Source organism: Notechis scutatus, chromosome 3 (genome assembly GCF_049901735.1).
Source record: "Notechis scutatus isolate UNSWTSFEM ecotype Mainland chromosome 3, rNotScu1.2, whole genome shotgun sequence".
Classification (NCBI taxonomy): Eukaryota; Metazoa; Chordata; class Lepidosauria; order Squamata; family Elapidae; genus Notechis; species Notechis scutatus.
The window spans coordinates 80281608-80305936 of NC_142011.1; the positions used below are offsets into that span (position 1 = coordinate 80281608).

The following is a 24329-nucleotide window of genomic DNA, read 5'->3' on the forward strand; positions in this document are numbered from 1 at the left end:
CGTATTGTGTGATATATTCCTAATTTAGTAGCACAAATGACTTCACAGCTTATGAACAGTGTATTTTCATTTTATGAACCTTTAGGACACCTTTAGTTGGGTAAATTATTAAGGCTAAGATTCTTCAGAATAATTGGGTTTAAATTTTTGTTAAATTCTGAGTTTACTTACTGGACTGCCTCTGATTCCAGGTTCACCTGGAGGGCCAGTAGGCCCGGGAATTCCAATTTTTCCTTTTTCACCATCTTCTCCAGGAAGGCCAGGGTCTCCTAAACTGCCCTAAAGCAGAGATATAAATAAAAAGCATCAAGTAGGAAAGCATTAAATTACTGAACATTATAGTTATGCAACAAGGGCTTGGTAAAATGTTTTCTTCACGTAGGTCTAGAATAGGGATAAGGAGTAACACATATGTATAACAAGTATGGCATCAAGAACATCATTTCCATGTAATACATCTGCAAAATGTACTTCAGTTTTGCCGTATCTTTGATGGTAAAGCCTGTTTTTCGGCCTCTAAAGGCTGCAGAGGCTTTCCTCAAGCCCCCGGGAAAGCGAAAACGGCCTCCCCCGGGCTCCAGAGGCCCGCCAAAGGCTGAAAACGAGCATTTCCAGTATTTCCAGAAGGCCTGTTTTTCGGCCTCCCTAGGCTTCAGAGGCTTTTCTCGAGCCTCCGGGAGGGTGAAAACTGCCTCAAACAGCCCAAAAATTAGGTGGGAGGCACACGCATGCACAGTGCAGGTAAGTTTGGCTGGGGCTCGTGTACCCGCACAAATGGCTGTGTGCCACCTGTGGCACACGTGCCATAGATTTGCCATCACAGGATTAGGAAGTTCAAAAATATCTTGGAGGAACACAGTTACAAATCATTTCTCTATGTCTGAATAGGAAATTGTTTAGTTTTGTCCAACTAGCAGCTGAGTTTGATTTGAGAGTCTTTCTATGAGAATTATAATATCAATAAATCTATAGACTATTTGAGATATATTTCACAATATGAGGAAGGATAGCATTAGGATACTTAAGCAGAATTAGTGTCATGCCCCTGTTGGAATCTGATTTGGAGGGGGAGGCTGAGCAGCTGACAGGGAGTGGGACTGTAGCTCTGTTGGCTGTGAAAGAAACTGGGGAAGGGCAAAGGCTGGCTGGGCAGAGCAGGGGAGAGGTAGAGCAAAGGAGAGGGAATTTGGAGGAAGACCCAGGCCCTCCCCCTCTTCATCCTAGGGCACGCAGGGAAGAACAGAGAAGGGAGCAATGTGAGTTGCGGGGCTTACGGGAGAGGAAAGAGCCCTGATTCCCTTCATTAGCTGCAGCTGGGAACACAGTGTTTAAAAAAGGAAGCTGCTATTTGGGAGCAAATAATGAATTATCTGGTATTGTGGAGGCTTATCTGGGTTCCTGGCACCTTCCCAATTGTGTGTGTTTTGCTGGGCTTTCAAGTCTGCGATTCCTTCTCCTACCCTGTCAAGTTAATTACTGCAGCGTGGTTTGTGTGGATTTTTATTTACAGTTTGTATGTACTTTGTTTTCGGACTGAATTTCCTCTACTTAAAGACTATTCTTGGGAGAGTTTTTTCTCCAGCCGAAGGTAACTTGGACATTGGGGGGCAAAGTTGGAGGTACTATAGGGACACTTCTTGCTTATTCGACTGTGTTGCATTTGTGCCATGTCCCGGGTCATCACAATTAGTACTGAGAGATCAATTGAGTGCCTTTTGCTTCTCTGCTTTCTTCTAGCAAATGCAACTTCTCCTATGCAATCTTCCAACTTGAGAATATGCAATGCCGATGCAGCAGAAATGTTATGCACTGACTTAAAAGATAATTTAAATCACAGGAATCACAGAATAAAATGCAATAGTTATTTCATGTAAGTGTAATTTCTGATTTTAAAAAGTACCTTTAATCCATCTTTTCCTTGAACACCATCTTCTCCTGGTGGTCCTCGAATACCCTAGGTTTCAGAAGAAATATGTTAAAATGCTATTAGTACCAAAAATCTTCTGTATTCAAAACCCAAGCAAAAGTACATTATCTCAACAAAATAGCGAACAAATCCGACTAAAAGAGTCAAGGATTCAGCAGTTTTATTAATGGTGCCAGTACACAAAGATTTGCTGAATAGGATTAGATATTGTTATTATCACAGATTTGTCTTTTTCTTTAACCTTGGTCTGTCCGGCACTTCCAATATACCGAGATGCTGAAATCTATGCATTTGAAATGATTCACAATTAACTTTATTCTGAATCTAAATATGGTTCTGTTTTAATACTGAAGGACACAGCAGCTGTCACAAACAAGAAGTTGTCTGAAAGTGATATAAAACAAGCTGCGCTGAGCAAGCAACCAGAACAACGCTGTATGACAGGGAGATGTAGATTTAAGCTTCCTGATATTGGAGTGAATGTGTGTACAGGGAGGTAGAGGAAGATAAACTGGAAGATCAACTTTTAAAGGAGGGCTTAACAGACACTAAATAAATGGTACATTTCTGTAGCACTACCTCATATTTTTAATTTGACTTGAAAGGGAGTATCTTCACTGGCAACCAGAATATTCCTTTCACCTTTCTAAAACAGTTTAGCATTCTGGAGTTGACAATAAACCACAGTCTTTTATATTTTATACTTTTAGAAAAAACAGATAATATTTTATGGAAACTAAGACTACAAATCTATCTATCTATCTACCTACCTATCTGTTATATATCTGTATATAGATATGCTCAAATCTCTCTTAATTGGTTTCTATTATATTTTCAAATGGATAGTTGTTATATGGTGCTTGTAAACGCAGTTCACATTAGAATCATATTATTGTCCTCATTAAAATGTAATTGCTGTGTCCTACTATAAAAAGGTAACAGATTAATACACTAAACATTTTCATGTAAAGAATCAGGAGTTTGCAACCTCTTAGGATTCATGACATTTTGAGATGTTCTAGATCAGAGGTGTCAAACTGGTGGCCCATGGGCCGGATGCGTCATGTGCAAGCCACGCCCACCCCAGCTCCATGACAGGGAAAAACATCATGAAACACCACATGATGGCAACGTGAGGCGGTGAGTTTGACACCTGTGTTCCAGATAAATTTGGAAATGGCAGTGAAATTGGAGGCTTACCCCTTCACAAAATCACTGCCACAGTTATATAATCATTTACAAGCTACCAATTTATCAGACTGTTATCTGTTGTGCTCTCTAGACCTCCCCCCTTGGAGGATGATCTGTTCCACTCTTGTTTACCTTTCCAATCTTCTGGTCAGGTAGCACATTTCGAAACAATTTTCTAACAGTACATCCAAACAAGTAAACACAATTCCCCAGTTGGCACTGTGATTTGACTTTGTATAGGTATGCTATGAAAAAAATTATAACAAAAATATACCAACCCTGAATGTTACAACCCCGTAACCTGCACTACTTCTGGGTTACTGCTTGAACTAGTGTTCTGACTTCAAGTTGTTATCTATTCTTTGAGTATTATTAATTTACTCAGTAATTGCAAATGTATATGCAAAACAAAGTTATGGACTATTAGAGGAAGCTTACCATCACATTCAACATGAAAAATTTACTTCAGATAAACATATGCTGCAGCTCTTATAATTCAGATTATCTTGATCTATTGTCACTTTGTATCTATAGTAGACCTATTTGCTAATGTTTCAGAGTGAAATACGCAAAATAAAAGAAGTTACAAGATGGCAGATTTTGACTGTTATGGGAAACAAAAATCCTTTTCGGCAGCAATAGCAGTTCAATGTTGAAACCAATTAGCCAGACAAGTGATCATCTCCCTTTCACTGGATGCGTTTAAATTAAGGTTAGTTAGCCATAAGCCTGGAGTACTTTAACTTAGCCTGAATGCTAAGTTAAAGACTCCTCTCCAACTGTTCGATTCTAAATTAATAGAAGTTTATGAACCTTTAAGCTACATAATTAAAACATATTACATCTAATGTAAAGAAGTGCTAGAGGTGATATGAGAGCAATGTCCTAATATTTGAGGGGCTGCCACAAAGCACCTGAAGACAAAACAAGGAACAATGGATGGAAATTAATCAAGGAGAAAACCTAGGACTAAAGATAAATTTCCTGACAGTGAAAACAATCAGCCAGTGGAATGACTTGACTCCAGAAATTGTGGGAGATTTCTGGAGATTTAAAAAAAAAGATTGGAAAGCCATTTGTCTGAAGTGGTATAGGGTCTCCAGCTTGAGCAAGGGGTTGGATCATTAGAAGATCTCTAAGGTCCCTTATTTTTTCTTTCTGTAGTTTTAAATGTTTCTTTAAACAAACATGATCCTGATATAGCAAAGACTTTTTTCATTTCTTATCTGCTTTCCTAATTTACATAGCCCTTTGGCATTTCCAATATAATTCTGCCCCTTGTAACAAAATATGCTACAATATTCAGTACTTACTCTTATACCTTGTTCACCTGCTGCTCCAATATTGCCAACTGGTCCAGAATCTCCCTGTTAAATGCAACAGAAATATATCACACTGAGTGAATATTATTCTGATCAAAGGACAAAACTCAAAGTTTGCTACAATAGATATCTAAAGTTTGCTCTTTATAAAATGAACTCATTTCTCAAGCATGAATTAGTCTTTATATTGGTTTTCACCACAAATAAAGAGCAAATAGAAAGGCAGATATGTTACAAGTATTATAATGCATAGCTTTCTGCAAATACAAATGCCAACTATAGTGGAAAGATAAAGATGCCTAATTCTTAACTAAGCCAGACATAAACTTGTCAATCAAGTAATGATATAATATGAAGCTTCTCTACACAACCCTGAAGGCTAATTAACATAGCAGAGTTGAAACAAATGCTTACACAGTGGCCTTGAATTCCTTGATAACTGAACTCTAGTTTATAAAGATGAAGCAATGAGAGGAACAAGAACATTTGCTAGATCCTGAAGACCAACACTTGGATCTTTCTTTCTTTCTTTCTTTCTTTCTTTCTTTCTTTCTTTCTTTCTTTCTTTCTTTCTTTCTTTCTTTCTTTCTTTCTTTCTTTCCTTCCTTCCTTCCTTCCTTCCTTCCTTCCTTCCTTCCTTCCTTCCTTCCTTCCTTCCTTCCTTCCTTCCTTCCTTCCTTCCTTCCTTCTAGTCATTTTTTTACTTGAAGGTTTCTGCTGCCCATTTCTTATTTATAAAATGTCTTTTTCTTTTTCTATTGCGAGAATAAGAGATTCCTGCATATGTATGTATGTATGTATGTATGTATGTATGTATGTATGTATGTATGTATGTATGTATGTAGCTTGCAGTTCCTATCCTAATTTCAGAAAGACTGACTGGCCATGCTCTATTCGTTGACTGGAAGGAGAAGCTGGGAAGGCTTGAGTAGTGTGAAACTATGAGTGTGAATTAGAAAATACTTGGACTTTTCTTCTCTGAATCCATATTTTCTGGTGTCACCAGGTTTCCTGTATATCTGTATCTATCTAAGTGTGACTCCTATGAACAGATGCAGAAATGACAACACCACCTAATGTTGGACCAATTTAACTGAAACATCATAGCAAGTTTCAGACAGAATGTTTCTAGTGGAAATAATAAATATTTCATGTATAGAGACTGCATATAAAAAGTATCATCAGGAAATATCCCAAAGATATGTGTAGAGAAATAACAGCCCGTTTTTCTCATCATTCAAACTGCACCCCAACAAAATTACTCCAACAATCACCTTTGTGCCTGGTTCTCCTTGTGGTCCAGGCTCTCCCTCTGGGCCAGGTGATCCCTGTATTGAAAAGATAAATGGAGTTATCCGTTGTCCAGTACTAAATGCTTTCCATCATGATGAAATTTACTAGGAGGTTCACAGGTTTAGGTCTTATTGGGGTGATGAATGAAATACTTGGTATAATATCTTTTTCTACTATGGTGCAATATTAAAGGCTAATATTAAATTTTTAAAGGCTTCTATACTTTTTACTTTGATGCAGCAGGATCTTCAGTTTTGCTTGTCTACATCATTTGGTGAGGTAAAAGACTCACCTCAGAGCCAGCTTCACCTACAGGACCAGCATCACCTTGTTCTCCCCTCGGTCCCTAGTATCAAACAAAAATTTATGTGAGCATTACATTCTTATTATGAAAAAAAAACCACTTATATACCTATAACATCAGCTGGCCAGTTTTTTGAAGACATTTTTCTCACAGCTGGATATTTCCCTTTTTCCAGGTTCCATTACCTTCTGAGAGTAGAATAATTTAATATGGTCCCCACTCTTAAAGAGGATTTGTTGCAACAGTCCAATCATCATCAGGCAATGGAATATTTCTCAAGGCTTCTTATTAGGCATAACATTACATTTGAACCCTCAAAAACATGTAGCTCCCTATTCAATAACATGCCCACAGCACAAGTTTAGAGACATGACACAGCTGCATTACAGAGAAGAATGTAGTTATATAGATGTAGAAGCTCTATTCTCACATAACTCAATCTGTCTATATATCTCTATGATCTAGGATTTAACTTCTAGGCTTTCCTCCTGTCTCTAACAACAAACTTGACCATTCTCTGTAGATTGGGTGGTATCCATTCAGTGATGATTTCATAATTCTATATGATCTGCAAATTATCTTGCCAACTTCCTTCATTTTTACACCATTCAAAGGATATAACTTGGTGGATTCATGGACTTCTGGACTACAGTATCAAGAAATAATGAAAGATAATAATGCCCCATGGGAAGGCTCTGAAGCATGTTTTCAGAAGCCTATGATAAGTGTAGAATTTATTTTAAAAAATCAGTCATATTTGAAAGAATAGCCTCAGAATAAAAGTTGATGTCTACTAAACTTGGGATTTCTGGCAATGCCTTGAAATTTCCAGTTTTGAAGTCCACAACACTGCTTCTGATACACAAAATCAGCAAAATCAGGAACTCTGCTAGATAAGCTCCGGCAATATCTACCTGACCTTCTCTTGGATCAAACAATAAGTGGATTTAGGCTTGGCTTGTTCTTGGATTGGGGGCTATATGGATATACTATAACTAGGACATAGCTTGGATTTAAAAAAAATCTCAAAGATAGCAAAGGCATACCACTTCCTTAGTATTCCCAAAACTGGTGACTGCAAGCATGGATATATCTCTGTAATCACCAGGAGCTGGCCTTGATTTAAATGAGACTTCATTTAGTTTAATATATTGATTTTATTACAAATTTCATATTCTTCTTGCTTCATGGCTCTGTAATTTCAACCAGTTTTTGTAAATACATTTGAAAGAGGCCGAATCTTGGTTTTGTTTTAATAGATTAAATTCCGACAGAAGATTCTCTAGTTTTGAACGGAGAAAAGAAACCATGCACAGTAAGACAAATGAATGTGGCACAGAATTCTGAATCTAGGTAATGGTTTCTATATGTAAGTTTTAAAAATAAGATTTTTATTTAAAGATGTTTATTATACTCACACAAGCAAAACAATAATTGACTATTCCCAATGGTACAGATTAGTAATACACCAGAATTTTGAAATTAAAAATCAGTGGAGACAAACCACACATTTCTGCTGGTCTCCTAATTTCTCTTAGATTGGTTTGAACAATTAGCAGACAATACTTGCCACCTGCCACCAACAATTTATAGCCTTTTTTTCTAGCCTAGGAAATGTATATTTTTCAAAAACTGCTTACTGTATTTTATCATAAAGACTGTTGTTCAAGTTGTCACTCAATTTAAATCAGTGATTTTAAACTTGGCAACATTAAAATGTATGGACTATGTAACTCACAGAATTCTCCATGCTGGCTGGGGGATTCGGGAATTGAAGTCCATACCTCTTAAAGTTGCCAAGTTTGGAAAAAATACTGACTTAAATAATCAGCTGAAATTCATTGTCAAATGTATTTATATTAACTGACAGGTGGGTTGCGTACTCAGAAAAACAATTTACTTTCTATTCAACCTCTAAGATCTAATAAGAAAGTTAAACAAAGTATCTGAGACTAAATTAAATATACAATCACATCAGCTAACTATAGAAACCTGAGACACTCTAGATCAGGGCTGTCAAACTCCCAGCCTGCAGGCCAGATGCATCCTGTGCTGGCCACACCCATGCCTGGTTTAGCGAAGGGGAAAAATTCTTGATACATCACGTGACAACACCGTAACAATGTGAGTTTGACACACCTGCTCTAGATTAAATCCTTAACTGATTTTGAAGGGTGTATGTTTGTGAACAGGTAAAATTGCAGCACAGAAGATATGTGTTTTATTATTTATACTTGATATAAATGTACTACAGTTGGGTAATCTTTTGGGAATAAAATATGGGTTCTCTATAAGCACTGTCTAAAAAGATGAGGCAAAAGCTGAACAGAAAAGGCCAGAAAAGGATTTTTTTAAAAAGTGAATGCAAGACATCCTCTCTCAAGATAACCACTTTCATGATTTTCAGGCTTTCGTGGACAAGTTTAAGAGGACAATCTTCCATCTTAAAGAAATGAAGGAAAAAAAATACTTTAGTCTATAGAACAGAGAGACTTACTAAGAGCCATTTAATTTTAGCCTAAAAATAAAGCTGCTTCTTTAATATATCTTTAATTACAGCATAACAAGATATATGTTTTCCAATACATTATACTTCCCATTTCAAATGAAATGAAATGAAATGAAATGAAATGAAATGAACTTACTGGTTCACCTGAAGGCCCTCTATCTCCTATACTTCCAGGAAGGCCAGGCAAACCCTGAAAACAAAAACAAAAAGCTACTTAAATTTTTTCAAAACTTCATAAATTGACCAAAATGCAATTCATAAAACATCTTGTTGAGGTATTCCCTGTTAGGAGAATGAGTGCACTCAGGGAAATATAGTGAGAGTGGTGATGAATAACAAAAAACTAACACACAGATACACTGAATAGTAAAATGTAAGTTTTACTTCCTATAAACGGGTAAACAAAGTCCAACAAACAGTCCAAATAATACGTGGTTAAAGCAGTTAGTATTCAAAATAATCAGTCCAGGGATAATCCAAAAATGAAGTCCTTTTCTTTACCAGTATCATAAACAAAGTTCAATAAACGGAGTTTGCGAATAGTTGCAAGACTCACAGCAATTCAAGCAGAATGACGATCAGGCAAAAAGCAAAAGGAAAGCAAAGGAAATGCAAAGAACAAACCAGGTTTCTGGCTCCATCTGATGGCCGTTGGAGGAACCCCAGTCAATCACAATTACAACATTCTCTTAAAGATACAACAATATTAATGACTATCCTGGTTTATATATTGCCAACCCAACTGTTAGGTGACTATCATTCCTAACAATCTTCAATGACACTTAAGGCTTTTTTTTTTTAATCCAATAATTTTGTTTCTACCATATAAGGATTTGTGGCTGGTCACTGACTTGTGGCTGGTCAGGACTTGTGGCTGGTTAATGAATTAGAAAATTCTTTCTTTTGGTGAGTGGTATCCTAAATCGTCTTTGAAAAGTTAAGATATACAAACTAAAGATAAAATCTTCTATTTATCTGTGAAATAAACAGTGAATTCAATGACACATACTTTGTTGTAATTATATGAAGACATACTATAAATTATATGAAAAATGACAAATAACTGCTACAGTCTGAATGGCCTTCCAGTAGGATCATTTATAGATGGGTAACGAAAGAATAATTAATCTTTTTGAAGCTGACTTTTCATATAACAATTCAGAAAATATACCACTGACAACAAAAAAGGAACTTACTTTTAAAGCTTAGCAACATTAAGATGTGCTTTGAAAAAAAATCTATGTGTCCCATTTCTTGTATATGGCAGACATGCAAAATATTATTTTAGTGTCCTTCAAAACTGATTCATGTAAGATGTCCTATTGTTTAAGAGTTATAATACTATCCTCCAGAAGCATGGCTAGCTAGATTGTAGAGGAAATGAGTGTGTGTTTTAATTATGGTAGGAAACTATCTAATTATATATAAAGCATTCCCAGTAGAAGTGTTCTAATTCTGCAATGCTTTATTGCTGATGATCTGCTGATGTCTGCTTAATACATTTTGACACAAGGCAAAGATCTATTCATTCATTCAGGTATTTCAAATAAATCAGAACAGATTTTTTTCAATGCTGTCAATTTATTCAGTCTAGCACTTGATATTACTTCAACATGCTCATTTGCCACTGCTTTCTTCCTAGGGGTGAGAGAGAGTGATTGGCTCAAGTTCACTGAGCCAGTTCCCTATCTAAGGCAGGACTGGAACTCATAATCATCTGGTTTCTTGAGAGTTTCCGGTTTGTCGGCTTTGCGAGCGGTAGGGATTCGCGAAGCTGCGCGATCCCTGCCGCGCTAGCCGCTTTTGGGGCTCCGATCCGAAAGGGTGCGGAGCAAGGCTGCCCTGCAGGGGCAGCTGAAGGTAGGGGGGATCCGGAAAAGGGTTTGGGGGTATTGCAGACCCCCTCCCTGGCCAGCAGAACCTCCTTTTACCAAGACGGCGTAGCGGCGGTCTGTAATGGCCGCCACAAAGAAGCCGGCAGCTGGGCAAGTATGCGCAGGAGGAAGAGGAGAAAGTTTTTAAAAGTGAAAGTCTTCTTGGTCGATCCAGGACTCTGAGATATATTTAATTTAATTCCTGGAAGTGATGGTTTTTTGGATGATTCTTTCCATAAGAGAAAGTAAGCGGCAATTCTGAGGTGCTGAAAGGAAAGTTTACTCTCCCTCCCGACGGAATTAACAAACGGATATTGAGAAACCTGTTTTTTTTCAGGTAAAACTAGCTTTATGGGATAAGTCGGAAGGGAGAGGACAAAAAATATATTTATCTGGCTGGATTTTGTTGGAGGAGATGCCTTAAGGATTTGGAGACAGAATTTTTTTTTTAATAAGACTTCAAAACACAGATTTGGATTTTCTTTTTTCCTTTGTCTGATACTACCCCTGGAAGAGAAAGTAGGAATTTTGGCTTGGCTTGGATTGATTGAGGATTGTGGACTTTGGGATTGTCTTACTTTTCTTTTGGAATATTTTGGTTGGAGTAAGAAGAAAGAGGGAAAAAAGAAAAGAAAAGATTTATAATGGCTTTTTCCCTTGAGGAACTGAGGGATGAATATGAGCAAACAAAAGCAGCCTGTAAAGATGGTATGGAAAAAGCTTTTCTATTTTTAGAAATGGCGCTGGTTAACTATGAACAGACAATGCGACAGATGGAACTACAACAAGAAGAAGACGAAGACACCATCTTTAATGAATCCCAAAATTTACCTAAGGAAGAAGGAAGGAAGAAAGCGAGGAAAATGAAGGACTTAAGATCTAAAAAAACATTTAAGAAAGAGAAAAATATGATGCAAAATAAATATAATGATAGCAAACAAGAGAAAAAGGGAATACAACAGAGAAGGGATGCCAGCAAGACAGAGGTTAGAAGAAGGGGGGTAGGAAGATCGGGTGGGGGAAGAAAGAAAGGGGAAAGGCGGAGAAAAGCCACAAAGTTTTAAAATTGGATGGGAAAAGAGGAATCTTTTCAGGGATAAAGGGTAAAGTATAAATTTTCTTAAAAAAGATTTTGCAAGGTACATAAGACGGTATTGTAATATTTGTATTAGAAATAGAAAATTAGAATGGTTTAAGAGTTAATAAGAAGTTAAAATGTTGAAATGTTTAATAATGATTGATTTTTAAAATGTAATAAAATATTGAAGGGAAAGGCAATGAGAATGTTATAAGATTTATTATTTAGATTTATTATTTAACTACGTGTTTAGGAGGATACTATGTATTTAAACATTTCCGATTTATTACTCTGTTTTTATTGTTATTAAAAGTAAAAATTAATAGATAGAATGTACCAAGCAGAATCAGATTGGATATTAGGTGTCATTTTAAATGTTAATCTAATATTCAGGGAGAGGATAGAAAGGCATCATACTCTGATTAGAGATTTCAGGATAAATTCTTTTTTTTTTTTCTTCAGTATAAGGAATGAGATAGAGTGATAATAAAGGATGGGCAAAAGATACAAATATAATTATTTAAATTAAGATGGATTGAATAAGATAGAATTATGAAGAGTGAAATGTGTGGAGAAGTATATATAGAAGATACAGAATGGTAAATAAAATAGGTAATGATCTGTAAGATGAGCATGAATATAATTAAAGCCCATATAAAGAGAGGTACCGGGGCCAAGTTACTTTACTAAAAGATTTTTATATGTTTGTTTGTGTCTGTTTATGTTTTTGAGAAGTATTGGTGAAACCTTTTAGAAGCATAGAAAGAAAATGACGATAATCAAGTCAGAAAGAAATAGAGGACAAGAGATGTTTTTATGTTCATTTAGAAATGGTTTAAAATAGAATTGTATTGTATAAGATAAGGTTTTATCTGACTTGTAAAATTTATAATGGAAAAAGGTTCAAATATGTAATGGTTGATGATGATTTGTTTGTTTTTGAAATTAATAAAACTTGTTTTAAAAAAAAATAAATCATCTGGTTTCTTGCCTGATGTCTTAATTATTACCACATCAACCTGACTCTATACTAAATCTGAGTATAAGGAGGGCTATACTTTGAAATATATACAATACTTTGTTCTTGGCTTACAAATGCTGCCTTGTTTGTATATACAGTAGATTGAAATAAATTTTGCACAAAATTCTATGGAAATAGAACTAAAAAATCCCTCCTTACTGCCATAGTTTGAACTGTAGGATGGTAACGTATCCACAATTCACTAAAACTTTCAAGAGTTCCTCTAGCATATGCATATGTCTGTACAAAAAAATAGCTAACAAAACTATACTATCTTTTTCCAAGTTCTTGTTGCTGCTTCAAAGCCCTGATTCTATCTGCTCCCACATGCTCTCACACCTTACTATATGTTCTGAAGGCCATCTTTCAAAAAATATGCACAACTCACTATTGTTACTTTTTCTCTGGTAAAGGAAAAACGATATTTGTCTCTCATCCAGTTGCTGTACAAATAAGAGGACAGCACAGATCAGTTTCAGATGTATGTTCAGGACGTGTATCAAATATTGAAGTGTATTTAATGTTTACTTTAGTATCATTTAGAGATATTGTATATCTCTTTTTGCTTTAAAAATATAGGTATAACTTGGGTCGCTTATGAAAGAATGCTTGCTGTATAACACTGAAAATTTTAGTTTAATCATTTAATCTACACTGTTATTGACTGATTTGTCTTTGCATTTTTTATTTCCTACAAATAAAAGAATATGAAATAAAAAATTGTCGCACTACAGGACATTTATCATCTCTTCAACCAAAGGAAGAAGTTCAACAAGCTTTCTGTTCTCTAATATAGATATTAAAGCATTATTGTCCTTGCATTTAAGAACTATTCTGGATAACTTACTCTCAGTGTATAGGAGCTACAGCAATCTGATAAATTATATTACATAAGTGCCTTCATATATTATTGATAACAATAATGTCTGCCATCATTACTAATGTCATTCATTATAGATTTTAAAACTTAGATAGGAAATGTGACTTTAGGCTGCAGTGTTTCCCAGTCTTTGCCAAAGCTTGACCAATCACCCATCAATGGGAGAAAAGACACTGCAATTATTATATCAAAATTAAATTTTGATTTGGGTGCTACATGTAGATACTTTAAGCACCTCCTCTGTAATATCTTAAAGCTGTTATTTTCAAAGATCAGGAAAATGATTCCAATTGGACTTTGGGGCTATGGGAAAGGAACAAGTGTTATGCTCATTCTTCTCCCCAGTTTTCCATTCATTTTAAAGTAAAGGAGAAATATGAATTGCTGCATCAAAAAAAATCCTGTAATACTTGACAGGAGAGAATTGACCTCCAAGCCATGCCCAACCAGTCATATGACCACCCCAGTCACATGGCCACCAAGCCACGCCCACCCAGTCATCTGACCATAAGACACATCCACCAAATAAACCATGCCCACCGAACTTGACAGGAGAGAATTCCTACACTTTTTTAGGTATTTTTAAAAATTTTATTAGAAACATCAAATTTTTAATTTACTTACACTAGCAGTATAAAAGTGTAACACAATGGCTGTGTTTATATGGTCCATCTGGCCAGGAAAATTTTTAGCCCCAAACAATTATGGTTATTTGGGTGAGAACTAGACTAGCTTCTAACAGAGGTACTCTTCATTTAGTGACCACAATTGGAACTGGCAACTTGGTCATTAAACAAAGTGGTTGCTTTGAAATGAAATTGTGACTGTGCTCATGATCTCACTTCAACTTTCATTGCTTTATAGACCTGCAAAAGTTGTAAATGCAAAGGTTGGTTGCAAAGTTACTTTTTCATCACCATCACAACTGCAAATGTTTCTAAATAAAGTAGTGATTAAACAAGACTTACTTGTATTTGTAGCAGTGGTGGGATTCAAATTTTTTTACTACCGGTTCGGTGGGCATGGCTTATTTGGTGGGCGTGGCTTAGGGTCAGATGACTGGGTGGGCGTGGCTTGGTGGCCATGTGACTGGGGTGGTCATATGACTGGTTGGGCATGGCTTGGAGGTCATGTGACTAGGTGGGTGTGGCCAACTCAATGTCACTCACATCAAGGGGTGCCTCGCCTGGCCCCTCCCCTCCCAGTCATTCCTTGTCACACCCAGCCTCAACATATCTATAGTTCTGTAAAAATGTTGTTCACCTTTTGTTGACTTTATTATCTACGTACTATAGATGTACTTTCATGGACCACTGAAAGGAGGAAATGGCTCACATGCTTTGCCCAAGAGGGTGATAGGCAACAGGCTTTTAGGGAGCTGCCAGAAAGACGGGGGGTGCAATGTATTTTCCAAAGCACCAGAAGGATGGAAACTGAACACAGAGAGAAGCAACCTAAAAGTAAGGAGAAACTTCCTGACAATGAGAACAATTAACCAGTGGAATTGCTTGCCACTAGAAGTTCTGGGTACTCCAACACTGGAAGTTTTTAACAAAAGACTGGACGGCCATTTCTCTGAAATGGTGTAGAGTCCCCCCCCCCAGGTCCCTTCTAAGTGCTATTCTGTTATTCTGACACCTTTCCCAGGACCTCTACTCAGAATTTGGCACCCTCAGTTTTCCTCCCTGAACAGGGGGTTGGACTAGAATACATCCAAGCTCCCTTTCAATTCTGTTAAACACACATGTATTTATGCTCTGAACTATAGACATGTAAATCCTGAAAAATACCTGGGCAAAAGAAAGGCAATCAAATCACTCTAGGTGTAGGGACAGTGTAAAATATTAATATATATTAATATATAATGGAATAATTAAAAATAATAGCACTGAGTTTTCTCTCTCTCCCTCTTCCTTTTTTCTTTCTCTCTTTCTCCCCCTTCCTCTTTCTTTCTGTCTTTCTCTCCCTTCCTCTTTCTTTCTTGTTCTTTCTCTCTTTCTTTCTCTCCCTTCCTCTTCCTTTCTTTCTTCCTATTTTTCTTTCTTTCTCTTTCTTTTTTCCTACTTATTTCTTTCTCTCCCTTCCTCTTTCTTTCCTGCTCTTTCTTCCTTTCTTGTTCTTTCCTTCTTGCCCTTCCTCCCTCCCTTCCTTCCTTCCTTTTCTTCCTTGATTCACACACACACACCTTTTCTGGAAAGAACTTATTGGGCAATCTCCAGAGCAGTGAGCGGTGGGACAATGAAGAAAGCAGCAGCCCCAGAACATCCATCCACCCTCCCTTTCGAAGCACATGGGCTGAGGGGATGGCGGCAGGCAGGGGCGCCCCAAAAGGCAGGGAAAAAGCAAAGGGAAAGGTTTTCCATTTGCATTCTCTGCTGCGCTGGGGATGGGGCTGAGGGGGCGGCGGCGGTGCCCCGAAAGGCAGGGAGAAAGCAAACAGAAAGGTTTTCCGTTCGCTTTCTCTGCTGCGCTGGGGCTGGGGCTGAGATGGCCGGGTGGGGGTGCCCTGAAAGGGAGGCCAGGAATCCTGGGGCTGCTTCCCATAGCCGCAATGTGGCTGCCGCTGTCCCACCCTCTGGACTGGCCCGAAAAAGACATCCCACCTTGGCCTCCTCCCGCCCAGAAAGGCCCCGCGCAGTGGGGGGAGGCCCGGAAAGGCCCTGGGGGGTGGGCGAGGGCCTAGCGCAATGCAGGCTTACCTGTGAGTGGGGCAGGCAGATCAGGGCTGTTCAGTTGGGATGCAGCTACCACGTGAGGAAGTCAGGTTAGGCAAGCCACGAAGGGCCCAGCGTGCCACATAGGAAGGGAGGAGTGACTGGGCGGAGCAAGCGGCGGCCAGGCAAGCCGCGTGAGCAAGCATCAGGTGAGTGGGGCAACTGAGCGACCAGGGACCAGGGAACCGGTTCGGGGGTGTGGCCAGCCAGAAGTCTCTACCAGTTCCATGACCCACACCAAATTCTTACTACCAGGTCGCCAGAACCGTTGCGAACTGGCTGGATACCACCTCTGATTTGTAGGATACTTTAAACCCCAACTCATGTTAGGTGACCTCAACTACTATAAACTCAATGTATTATGTTAGAAGCAGAATGGAATTATAAAAAAATGAATCTTCTACCAAAGCATGAAGAACTTACTGGTGGTCCTGGACTGCCTCTTTCTCCAGGGATTCCAGCTTTTCCCTGTGCAAACGCAAAGAAGGTAACGTGTCAACTCTATTTCAAAAATATTATCAGAATTGATGCCTTAAATATGAATGCTAAAAAAAATACAACGTACAATGAGTCCATGAATGCCTTTTTTCCCAGAGTCACCAACTTCTCCCTAGGAAAAAGAAACAATAAAGCTATTTTAATATACACTGTATTCAAACATATGACATTTTTTCTTCTAAATTCCAAATTAGGGATGTTCTTTTCAGTGCAAATTATTGGAAAATCTGTCATCAACCATAAGCACAAATGCAGGTACTATTTATTTCTTTATTACTACTTTTTATACCACTTCCTAGAAAAAAGATGTCAAAACAACTCGCTAAAAATAAACTATCACTTGGTCAAAATTACAGTGAAATCAGCCTATATCTTAGTCTGGTTGACGCAAGGTAGACACTATAAGACATCAAGGAGGAAATGGTATAATATATAACACAGAGACAAAAAGTCAAGTTCCCAATAACAGAGAGGTTATATGGTACTGTACTTCATGCATCTAACAGCATCATGGGTCATTTTCTGGGGCAAAGATAAGAAAGTTAAGTTTACCTTAATACCTTCTGTCCCTTGCTCTCCAAGAGGACCATCTTGACCTCGTGGTCCCTGACAAATTAAAGAAAAAACAGCTAGGAATGATGCAAGTGTTCATGTGTCTAAGGATTAATGCGGTTATTAATCTAAGGATTAATAAGACAAAATTATAGCACAAAATCTGCAACTGCTGCCATGGTAATTCACAGAATTTAATTGGATCCAAATGAGGACATTTTGTAAAAAACTTTTTCCTATCACTTACCACATTTTCCCCTCACATGCATTCAAGAATCCATTGGGGATTGTAAGAGATAATAAATATCCACAATCACCACCTTTCAATCAAAGCATATGATAAATCTATCTCTTTGCAATTTTTGCCAACCCCTACTATTTTCCTTTTTTTCTTGTCCATTACTTTTCTATTTGACCCATGGACATAATCACCTTGCTAGAAATTGCTAGACTGCAATTCACTTCTACAAGTTCACAATTAATTCTTCAAACTATTTCTCAAAATCTTTTGTTTTTCCAACAAGTACACTCCAATGAGATTGATTTTCCACAGTGTTAGCTACCTTAACTCTGTAAGGGAATTGGGATTTGTCATACACAAATGATCAATTTGGAAGTGAAATTATTCTCACTTCTGAGTGAGGAAATGGCAAACTAGATGACTTCACAGGATGGGAATCAAAATGTGGCCAGGACTGACAGACCAAGTGACAAACACAGTCTAACAGAACCTCTCCAGATAAAGGAGAAGATGAGGGATTGCCCAATTGTGCTCAGGACAGCAACTCCTTGCAAGGAGACCATAGCACAGTGGTTTCCCATGGGTTTCAGCACTAGAAGATGAAGGAAATTATTAAACTCTCAACCACACTTTAAAGAAAACTAGATTAGTTAACCCTAATATATTTCAAAAATCTTTGAAATGTATTTAAAGTTGAAAGAGAAATTCAAAGCAACAAGTATGAAAAACCATCTGGTGAGTTAATCCTTGTTCCAATACAAATAGCTTAAAGAATTTAAAGAAATTGAAATAAATGGCAAAAAATATAGTAAGTATAGTAACTTTCTTAATTTAAGAAAGTTGCAAATGAATTCAGGGACCAGATAATTTTGGAATATTAGGACTTTGCTAAAAGGTTTGGGAAATAATAAAACAGTATTTTTGTGGAATATAAATTGCTTAGTCTGTTGGAAAATAAATTATAAAACCTGGAGTTTTTGCAATTTTAGAAATAAAGTACTACAGGAGAATAACAATTAAAAGCAGGAGAAAGAAAGAAGGGGGGAAAAAAGAGACAAGCCTGTTTTTTGTGGTTCCTATAAAATGACAGAAAATGCTATAACATCTAGACCAGGGCTGTCAAACTCCCGACCCGTAGGCCAGATGTGTAATGCCTTGACCATACCCAGTTTAGTGAAGGGGAAAAAAGTCCCGATATGTCATGTGACGCAGCTGGGCCACGTGAGTTTGACACCCCTGATCTAGACATTTCAGGAGATTTTTGAAGAATGGGTCAGAAACTAATAGCTACAATGCTAGTAACAATGCTTGCTGATATGGATGGAATATTTACAAAATATTTTTTAAAAGAAATGAAAGATATGAAAGATAGTATTTTGGAAGACTGATAGGGTGAATGTGATAAATGACAACCACCTGATGCAGAAATACTAGAAAAGAAAGTCTGGATTGTAAGACATATATGATGGTCAAAATGGAAATATAAATAATAAGCCAAGATATCTGGATAAGTTTACTGGATTTAAAAATGAGGGATGTTAAAAACTTGAAAAAAAGCATTGAAACAGGAGAAAGAAAAATTGAAGGGAGATCAAATTCCATGAGAGCATCTCAATGAATTAAGGACCAAGATTATTAGAAGTATAAAAAAGGAATACAAAGTTGATTGATTTGATCAGGATTAAAATGGGATATATCTTTATAAAATTCTGTGATTCCCCCTTATGGTCTTTTTGCCGACATCTGGATAGGAAGGTTAATTATTCATGGATTTGACTGGATAAGAGATAGATTTTGGAAAGATGTGAACTGTGTATGAATTGTTTACGGAGTGGAAAAATGATAGGTTTGTTTATACTTGTTGCGATGAAGATCAGAAGTCACTTATTTAAACATTGTTTTTCTCCCCTTTTCCTTTTTTCCTTTCTTTCCTTTGCACTTTTTTCTATCTATCTATCTATCTATCTATCTATCTATCTATCTATCTATCTATCTATCTATCTATCTATCTATCTATCTATCCATCCACCCACCCACCCACCTACCTATCCACACTCAAAATAAGTATATTTTAGCGGTTATAAACATACTACTTACTCTTTGACCTTTAGAACCCTGTGGTCCAGGAGGTCCTCGTGCTCCTGTTGGGCCCTAAATAATAAATAAGAATGAAATACATAGTTATCATAGAGCAGAAGCCTATTTTTCTGTATCATATTTTGTTACCAACTTTCCTCCCAAAAGCAAAAAGCTCAAAGGCCAGACTAGAAAACTATCACCCGTTCTTCTCCTTACTGCCCTTTTTTGAAGCTTTCTCTAAAGTATACTAAAATTTCCCTTCAGCCATTCAGCAGTTTTAAAATTAATCTTCCCTAGTCCCAGTCCAATACTCTATCAATTGCATCATCATTGCAGATATGGAAAAGTAAAGTTGTATGAGAGACAAATTATTATATTAGCAACTTGAAACAGATAACATATCAGTCATGGCATTACTTTCTAACAGATAGGCCTTTAAATGGTTAATTAACAGACATGTGCTCAGGTAGGTGCATGTCTTATTTGTTACAGTATCTGACCTCTTTGTCAAGAAAACCAAAAATCACTGGACTAGATCCACTGGGAATTACGTGGAGATTTCACAATGGCAAGAGAAGTGATTCATGATTACTCATCCTTCTTTCCTGCTGCTATACATAATGTTCCAAAAAGTCCTCCTTTCCCCTATAATAGTTTTATAGCTTATAGGGAAAGCTTGCAATCAATTTCTCAATTTCAGTGAGAAATTAAGCCTGGTTTAAATATCTTATTTTGAACTCACTGGATATAAAAGCTTGCCAAGGTTGGAATCCTTGCCTTTAATATTCCCTACTTTTGGTTGAATAATTTTTCTCTATACTGCCTATTAATAAACTTATGCTTAAAAGTTAATGGAGATGTGACTCATGCGGAGGTACACAAAAATATAATATTTTATACTTACAGGTAGTCCCTGTGGCCCTACATCACCAGGGCCACCTGGTGGACCTGGGTATCCCTGAAATAGAAGTAAATATAATATGGCTGATGCATGGATATATAGTATACTTAAACTTGTTTCAGCTTGTATAAATGCCCTCAAAAATGTTCTTATTTACAGTTTCAGAGCTGTGTACAGAATTCTTATGTACTTTATTAGTGAAAAAATTTTTAATGGGAAGCCCAGACAATTGATTTTCTTAGAGGCTTATATGTATTTGCATTTGTATATGTACATATTTGATTTTTATGGTGGGGGGGAGGATTTTTCCTTTTCAATTCAAATAGTAACAATACTAGTTCTGAAGAAATATATCTCTGAGGTCAAACAATATGCCTTTGATCTAACTTCCAAATTATGTTTCAGGGAATTTTATAACCTCCCCATTACTATTTCAAGCTATCTTTTTCAGATACTTTCCTCCTCAAACAGAACAGTTTCAAAGTCCTGTCTTCAAAATAGATATTTTTGCTTGATTTTCAGTGAATTACGACTAACCAAAGCTACATTTTTGCTGATAATATTTTTTAAAAATACCATAATTTATGCAGAGTTAACATGATAAGCAAAAAACTACTGTTGAAAAATAATGCAGAGTTTCAATATATTTTAAGAAAAATGAATAATTTTAAGCCCAATAGCTACAATCATTGATGTAATAGCTTCTCATTTTTCTTACAGACTAAAAGTCTCTTCATGTAAATAGCATTACCTTAAATACTTAGTAAAGACAGGAATTTTCCAGTAACTATTTAAGTATATACTTTCTACTTAAGTTAATGTAAGATAAATTAGGCAATAGTTTCTTATGTAACCCTGGATTTGCTTACCATGACACCTTTTTCTCCAGGAGGGCCCACTGGGCCTGGATTACCTCTGTCTCCCTTAAAAGTAAATAAACACATACATACACACATACATACATACTGTTCATAACTATAGTAGTTTATTTGATTTTTGATGGTAAAACTGCATATCCAGTTTTGAAACATTTTTAATAATGAAAATACAACTTCTATACCTAAATAAACATTTAGTATAGTGGTGTGAGTGGTAACTCCTGGTTTTAAGCTAATTTCTAAGCCTCTGCAGGAATGAAAATAAAACAAGTAAGAGTTCAGTAGCTACATTTGCGCCTACATATGAACCTTTTCTCTGTCTCCATTAATGGATTTATCGCTAGAGTTTCCCCCCCTATTCTGGGATGAATGTGTGATTCAAAACAGGTTTTAATTAACACAGGAAGGAAAAGATGGATGCTCTCTTCCCCATGAAAATAATACCATTGGTTGTCATAAAAATGTGGATGCTAATAGACTGTATGACTTTCAAGCCAACTGTATTATTTGCTGACAGATTCTATCAATCCACTGCTTGGAAAATATTCATCCCATTTTAAAAAATTCTGCTGCTGTTTTACTATTAGTTAACATTTTTTTGAAAGCAACATGGAGTAACTTTTACTCTTTTGCATGATTAAATTCCAATACAGATGTAGAGAACACTAGTTGTAATGCACTGTATAGTATATATTACTTGTGCTGCTCTTGTTACATTAATTATCAGCTAGCATCTTATAGTATACCTTCTCACCAGGTCCCCCAGATAATCCAATTTCACCAGGTGAGCCAATAGGTCCCTAAAGAGCAGAAGACATGAAAAAGCAAATAATCTGGTAACTTGTCATTTATAATCAATGATTATAGCAATAGCATTTAGGCTTATACACCACCCATAGTGCTTTATAGCACTCTCTGGGCAGTTTATAATGTAAGCATTATTGCATATATCCAACAATCTGGATCCTCAGTTTACCGACCTCAGAAGGATGGAAGATTGAGTCAACCTTGTGTCCTGTCAGGATTGAACTCCAGGACATGGACAAGTTTGCCTGCAATACTGCACTTTAACCATTACGCCTCTAGGGATTTTATAATGAATCTCAGCAGCTTTATTTACATGGCATTTGCACATGAGTCCAGTCAAATTCTATGAAATATATGGAAATATCTTTAGGCAATCTGTATAAAATGTTCACAATTTATTGTATACCATATATTCCACTTCTTAGTTATATGAAGGAACTACATATGAAACTGAAGTCGCTTTTGCAAAAATCTTAACAACATTGTCATAACAAAGAAACAGATAAAATTTAGGATCCCTGAGGCATGAAGAAAGAAAAGTGTGAATATATGAAACTGGAAAACAGCTTTTCCTAAGTCAATATCCTAAATCAGAGGTCTTCAAACTTGGTAACTTTAAGACTTGTGGATTTCATCTCAGAACTGGCTGAGGAATTCTGGGAGTTGAAGTCCACAAGTCTTAAAGTTGCCAAGTTTGGGGGACCCCTGTCCTAAATAATGAACTCTGTCCTTCTATTTTATGGCAGGAGATCAGTGAGCTGCAAATAGCCCTTCTTACGCCAACAGATGTCAGATGTATGAATTATAGCTTCAATAACTCTTCAGCCAGCATGCTGGAAAGTCAATAATCCAATTAGAAGAATCTTGAATATATTATTCCTCAAGGAATTATGAGGAATAATTACCATATGAATAAGTTTCACACAAGAAGGAATTATAGTCAAATGCATAATTTCTACAAAATCTTCCAAGAAAAGGATTGAGATTTTTCATGTATTAAATAACCAAACTGTAAAGTTATCCTACTGGCAACATTACTAACCTTGAATACATTTCACAAAAAGAGAATAGAATGATGGACAAAGGATTCTGTAATCCTTTCATCCAGAATCAGCTTTTCATTTGGAATCACCCAGAATAAAATCACATATGTGAATCTGATATTATTAAATAGAAGGGAGATAACGAAGTCAAACCTTAAAATATTACATTATTGTAAGGTGCTCTGAGCCTGAAAATATTCACTAATACTAGCCTTCTTCCATAAATGAAATAAATCAGAATTAGTTTGGATTGTCTGCTGAAGAAAAAAATGGATTAGTTCTTTCCCCGTCTGAGTCAACAGATATTGTTTTACATACTTCTCTATGGAGTTCTTATTCTGGATCCTTCTTGCTAATTTAATTCGGCTCTTGCTCAATTTTTTAAATCAAGTAAATTGATTACTTGATTAAGTACTAGATTTAGTTAGAGAAAACATTATGCAAATTACTTCATATCAAATACAAGGATCCTCACATTTTGAAAAATCTATCTTGTTGACATAATTGTGTTTGAATTTCAGCAAAATAAAAGCATGATTTCATGTTCTACATTTTCTAAGCACATTTTTTTAAAAAAATGGTCATGCTTCATCAAATAAAACCTATAAATTATTGGTTATTGATCATATATCACTCATTTTCAAATAGCTTTTTATTTTGAACTAATGGTGGTAGTCCAGGCACTGAAAGATCCAACTGTAACAGTTCATATCTAAATAGGACCTATTTTATGCACAAAAATGCTGTGAAGATATAAATCAGAAATAAGGAATTAACAAACTGAGAAATTATGTATTTGTTTTGTTATTGTTATTTAAAATTTCTTGCAATTCTTGACTAAAAATGAAGAGCAGAGGATTTGCAATAAATCATTCCCTCTTTGTTTTCACAAACTATGGTTTCTTAGGTCAGGCAAAAGAGAGATTAGACAAATCTAGATTAAAACTAGAAGTGTTTTATTTAGGAACACTAAATTTTACCAAACTCACCTAAATGCTTCCTGATATTAGTAAGACCACTATTATCTTTAAATGAGATGTATAATAATTTTTTCTTCAATAAAGGAGGTAAAGGGAGACCACAAATATAAATATTGACACGATATATAAATATTAAATTTAATATTAAAATTAATATTAAAATCTAATAACAAATTATTAAATATTTAATAAACATTAAATAAATACTTTATACTAAAGAGACTAAAAAGAACATAA

At 36.2% G+C, this 24329-nt stretch overlaps 1 protein-coding gene across 1 annotated transcript in view; it reads right to left on the minus strand.

Moving 5' to 3' along the window:
• COL24A1 (collagen type XXIV alpha 1 chain) overlaps window positions 1-24329 on the minus strand; it is a 145863-nt gene that overhangs the window by 46934 nt on the left and 74600 nt on the right. Inside the window, exons 24-36 of the mRNA XM_087960561.1 lie at window positions 22009-22062; window positions 21254-21307; window positions 20388-20441; window positions 19502-19555; window positions 17164-17217; window positions 16679-16723; window positions 16537-16581; window positions 8683-8736; window positions 6026-6079; window positions 5715-5768; window positions 4432-4485; window positions 1901-1954; window positions 172-279 (exon numbers count right to left, since the gene is read on the minus strand). Coding sequence (XP_087816687.1) covers window positions 172-279; window positions 1901-1954; window positions 4432-4485; window positions 5715-5768; window positions 6026-6079; window positions 8683-8736; window positions 16537-16581; window positions 16679-16723; window positions 17164-17217; window positions 19502-19555; window positions 20388-20441; window positions 21254-21307; window positions 22009-22062 — 738 coding nt within the window. The remainder of the gene's footprint in view (window positions 1-171; window positions 280-1900; window positions 1955-4431; window positions 4486-5714; window positions 5769-6025; window positions 6080-8682; window positions 8737-16536; window positions 16582-16678; window positions 16724-17163; window positions 17218-19501; window positions 19556-20387; window positions 20442-21253; window positions 21308-22008; window positions 22063-24329) is intronic.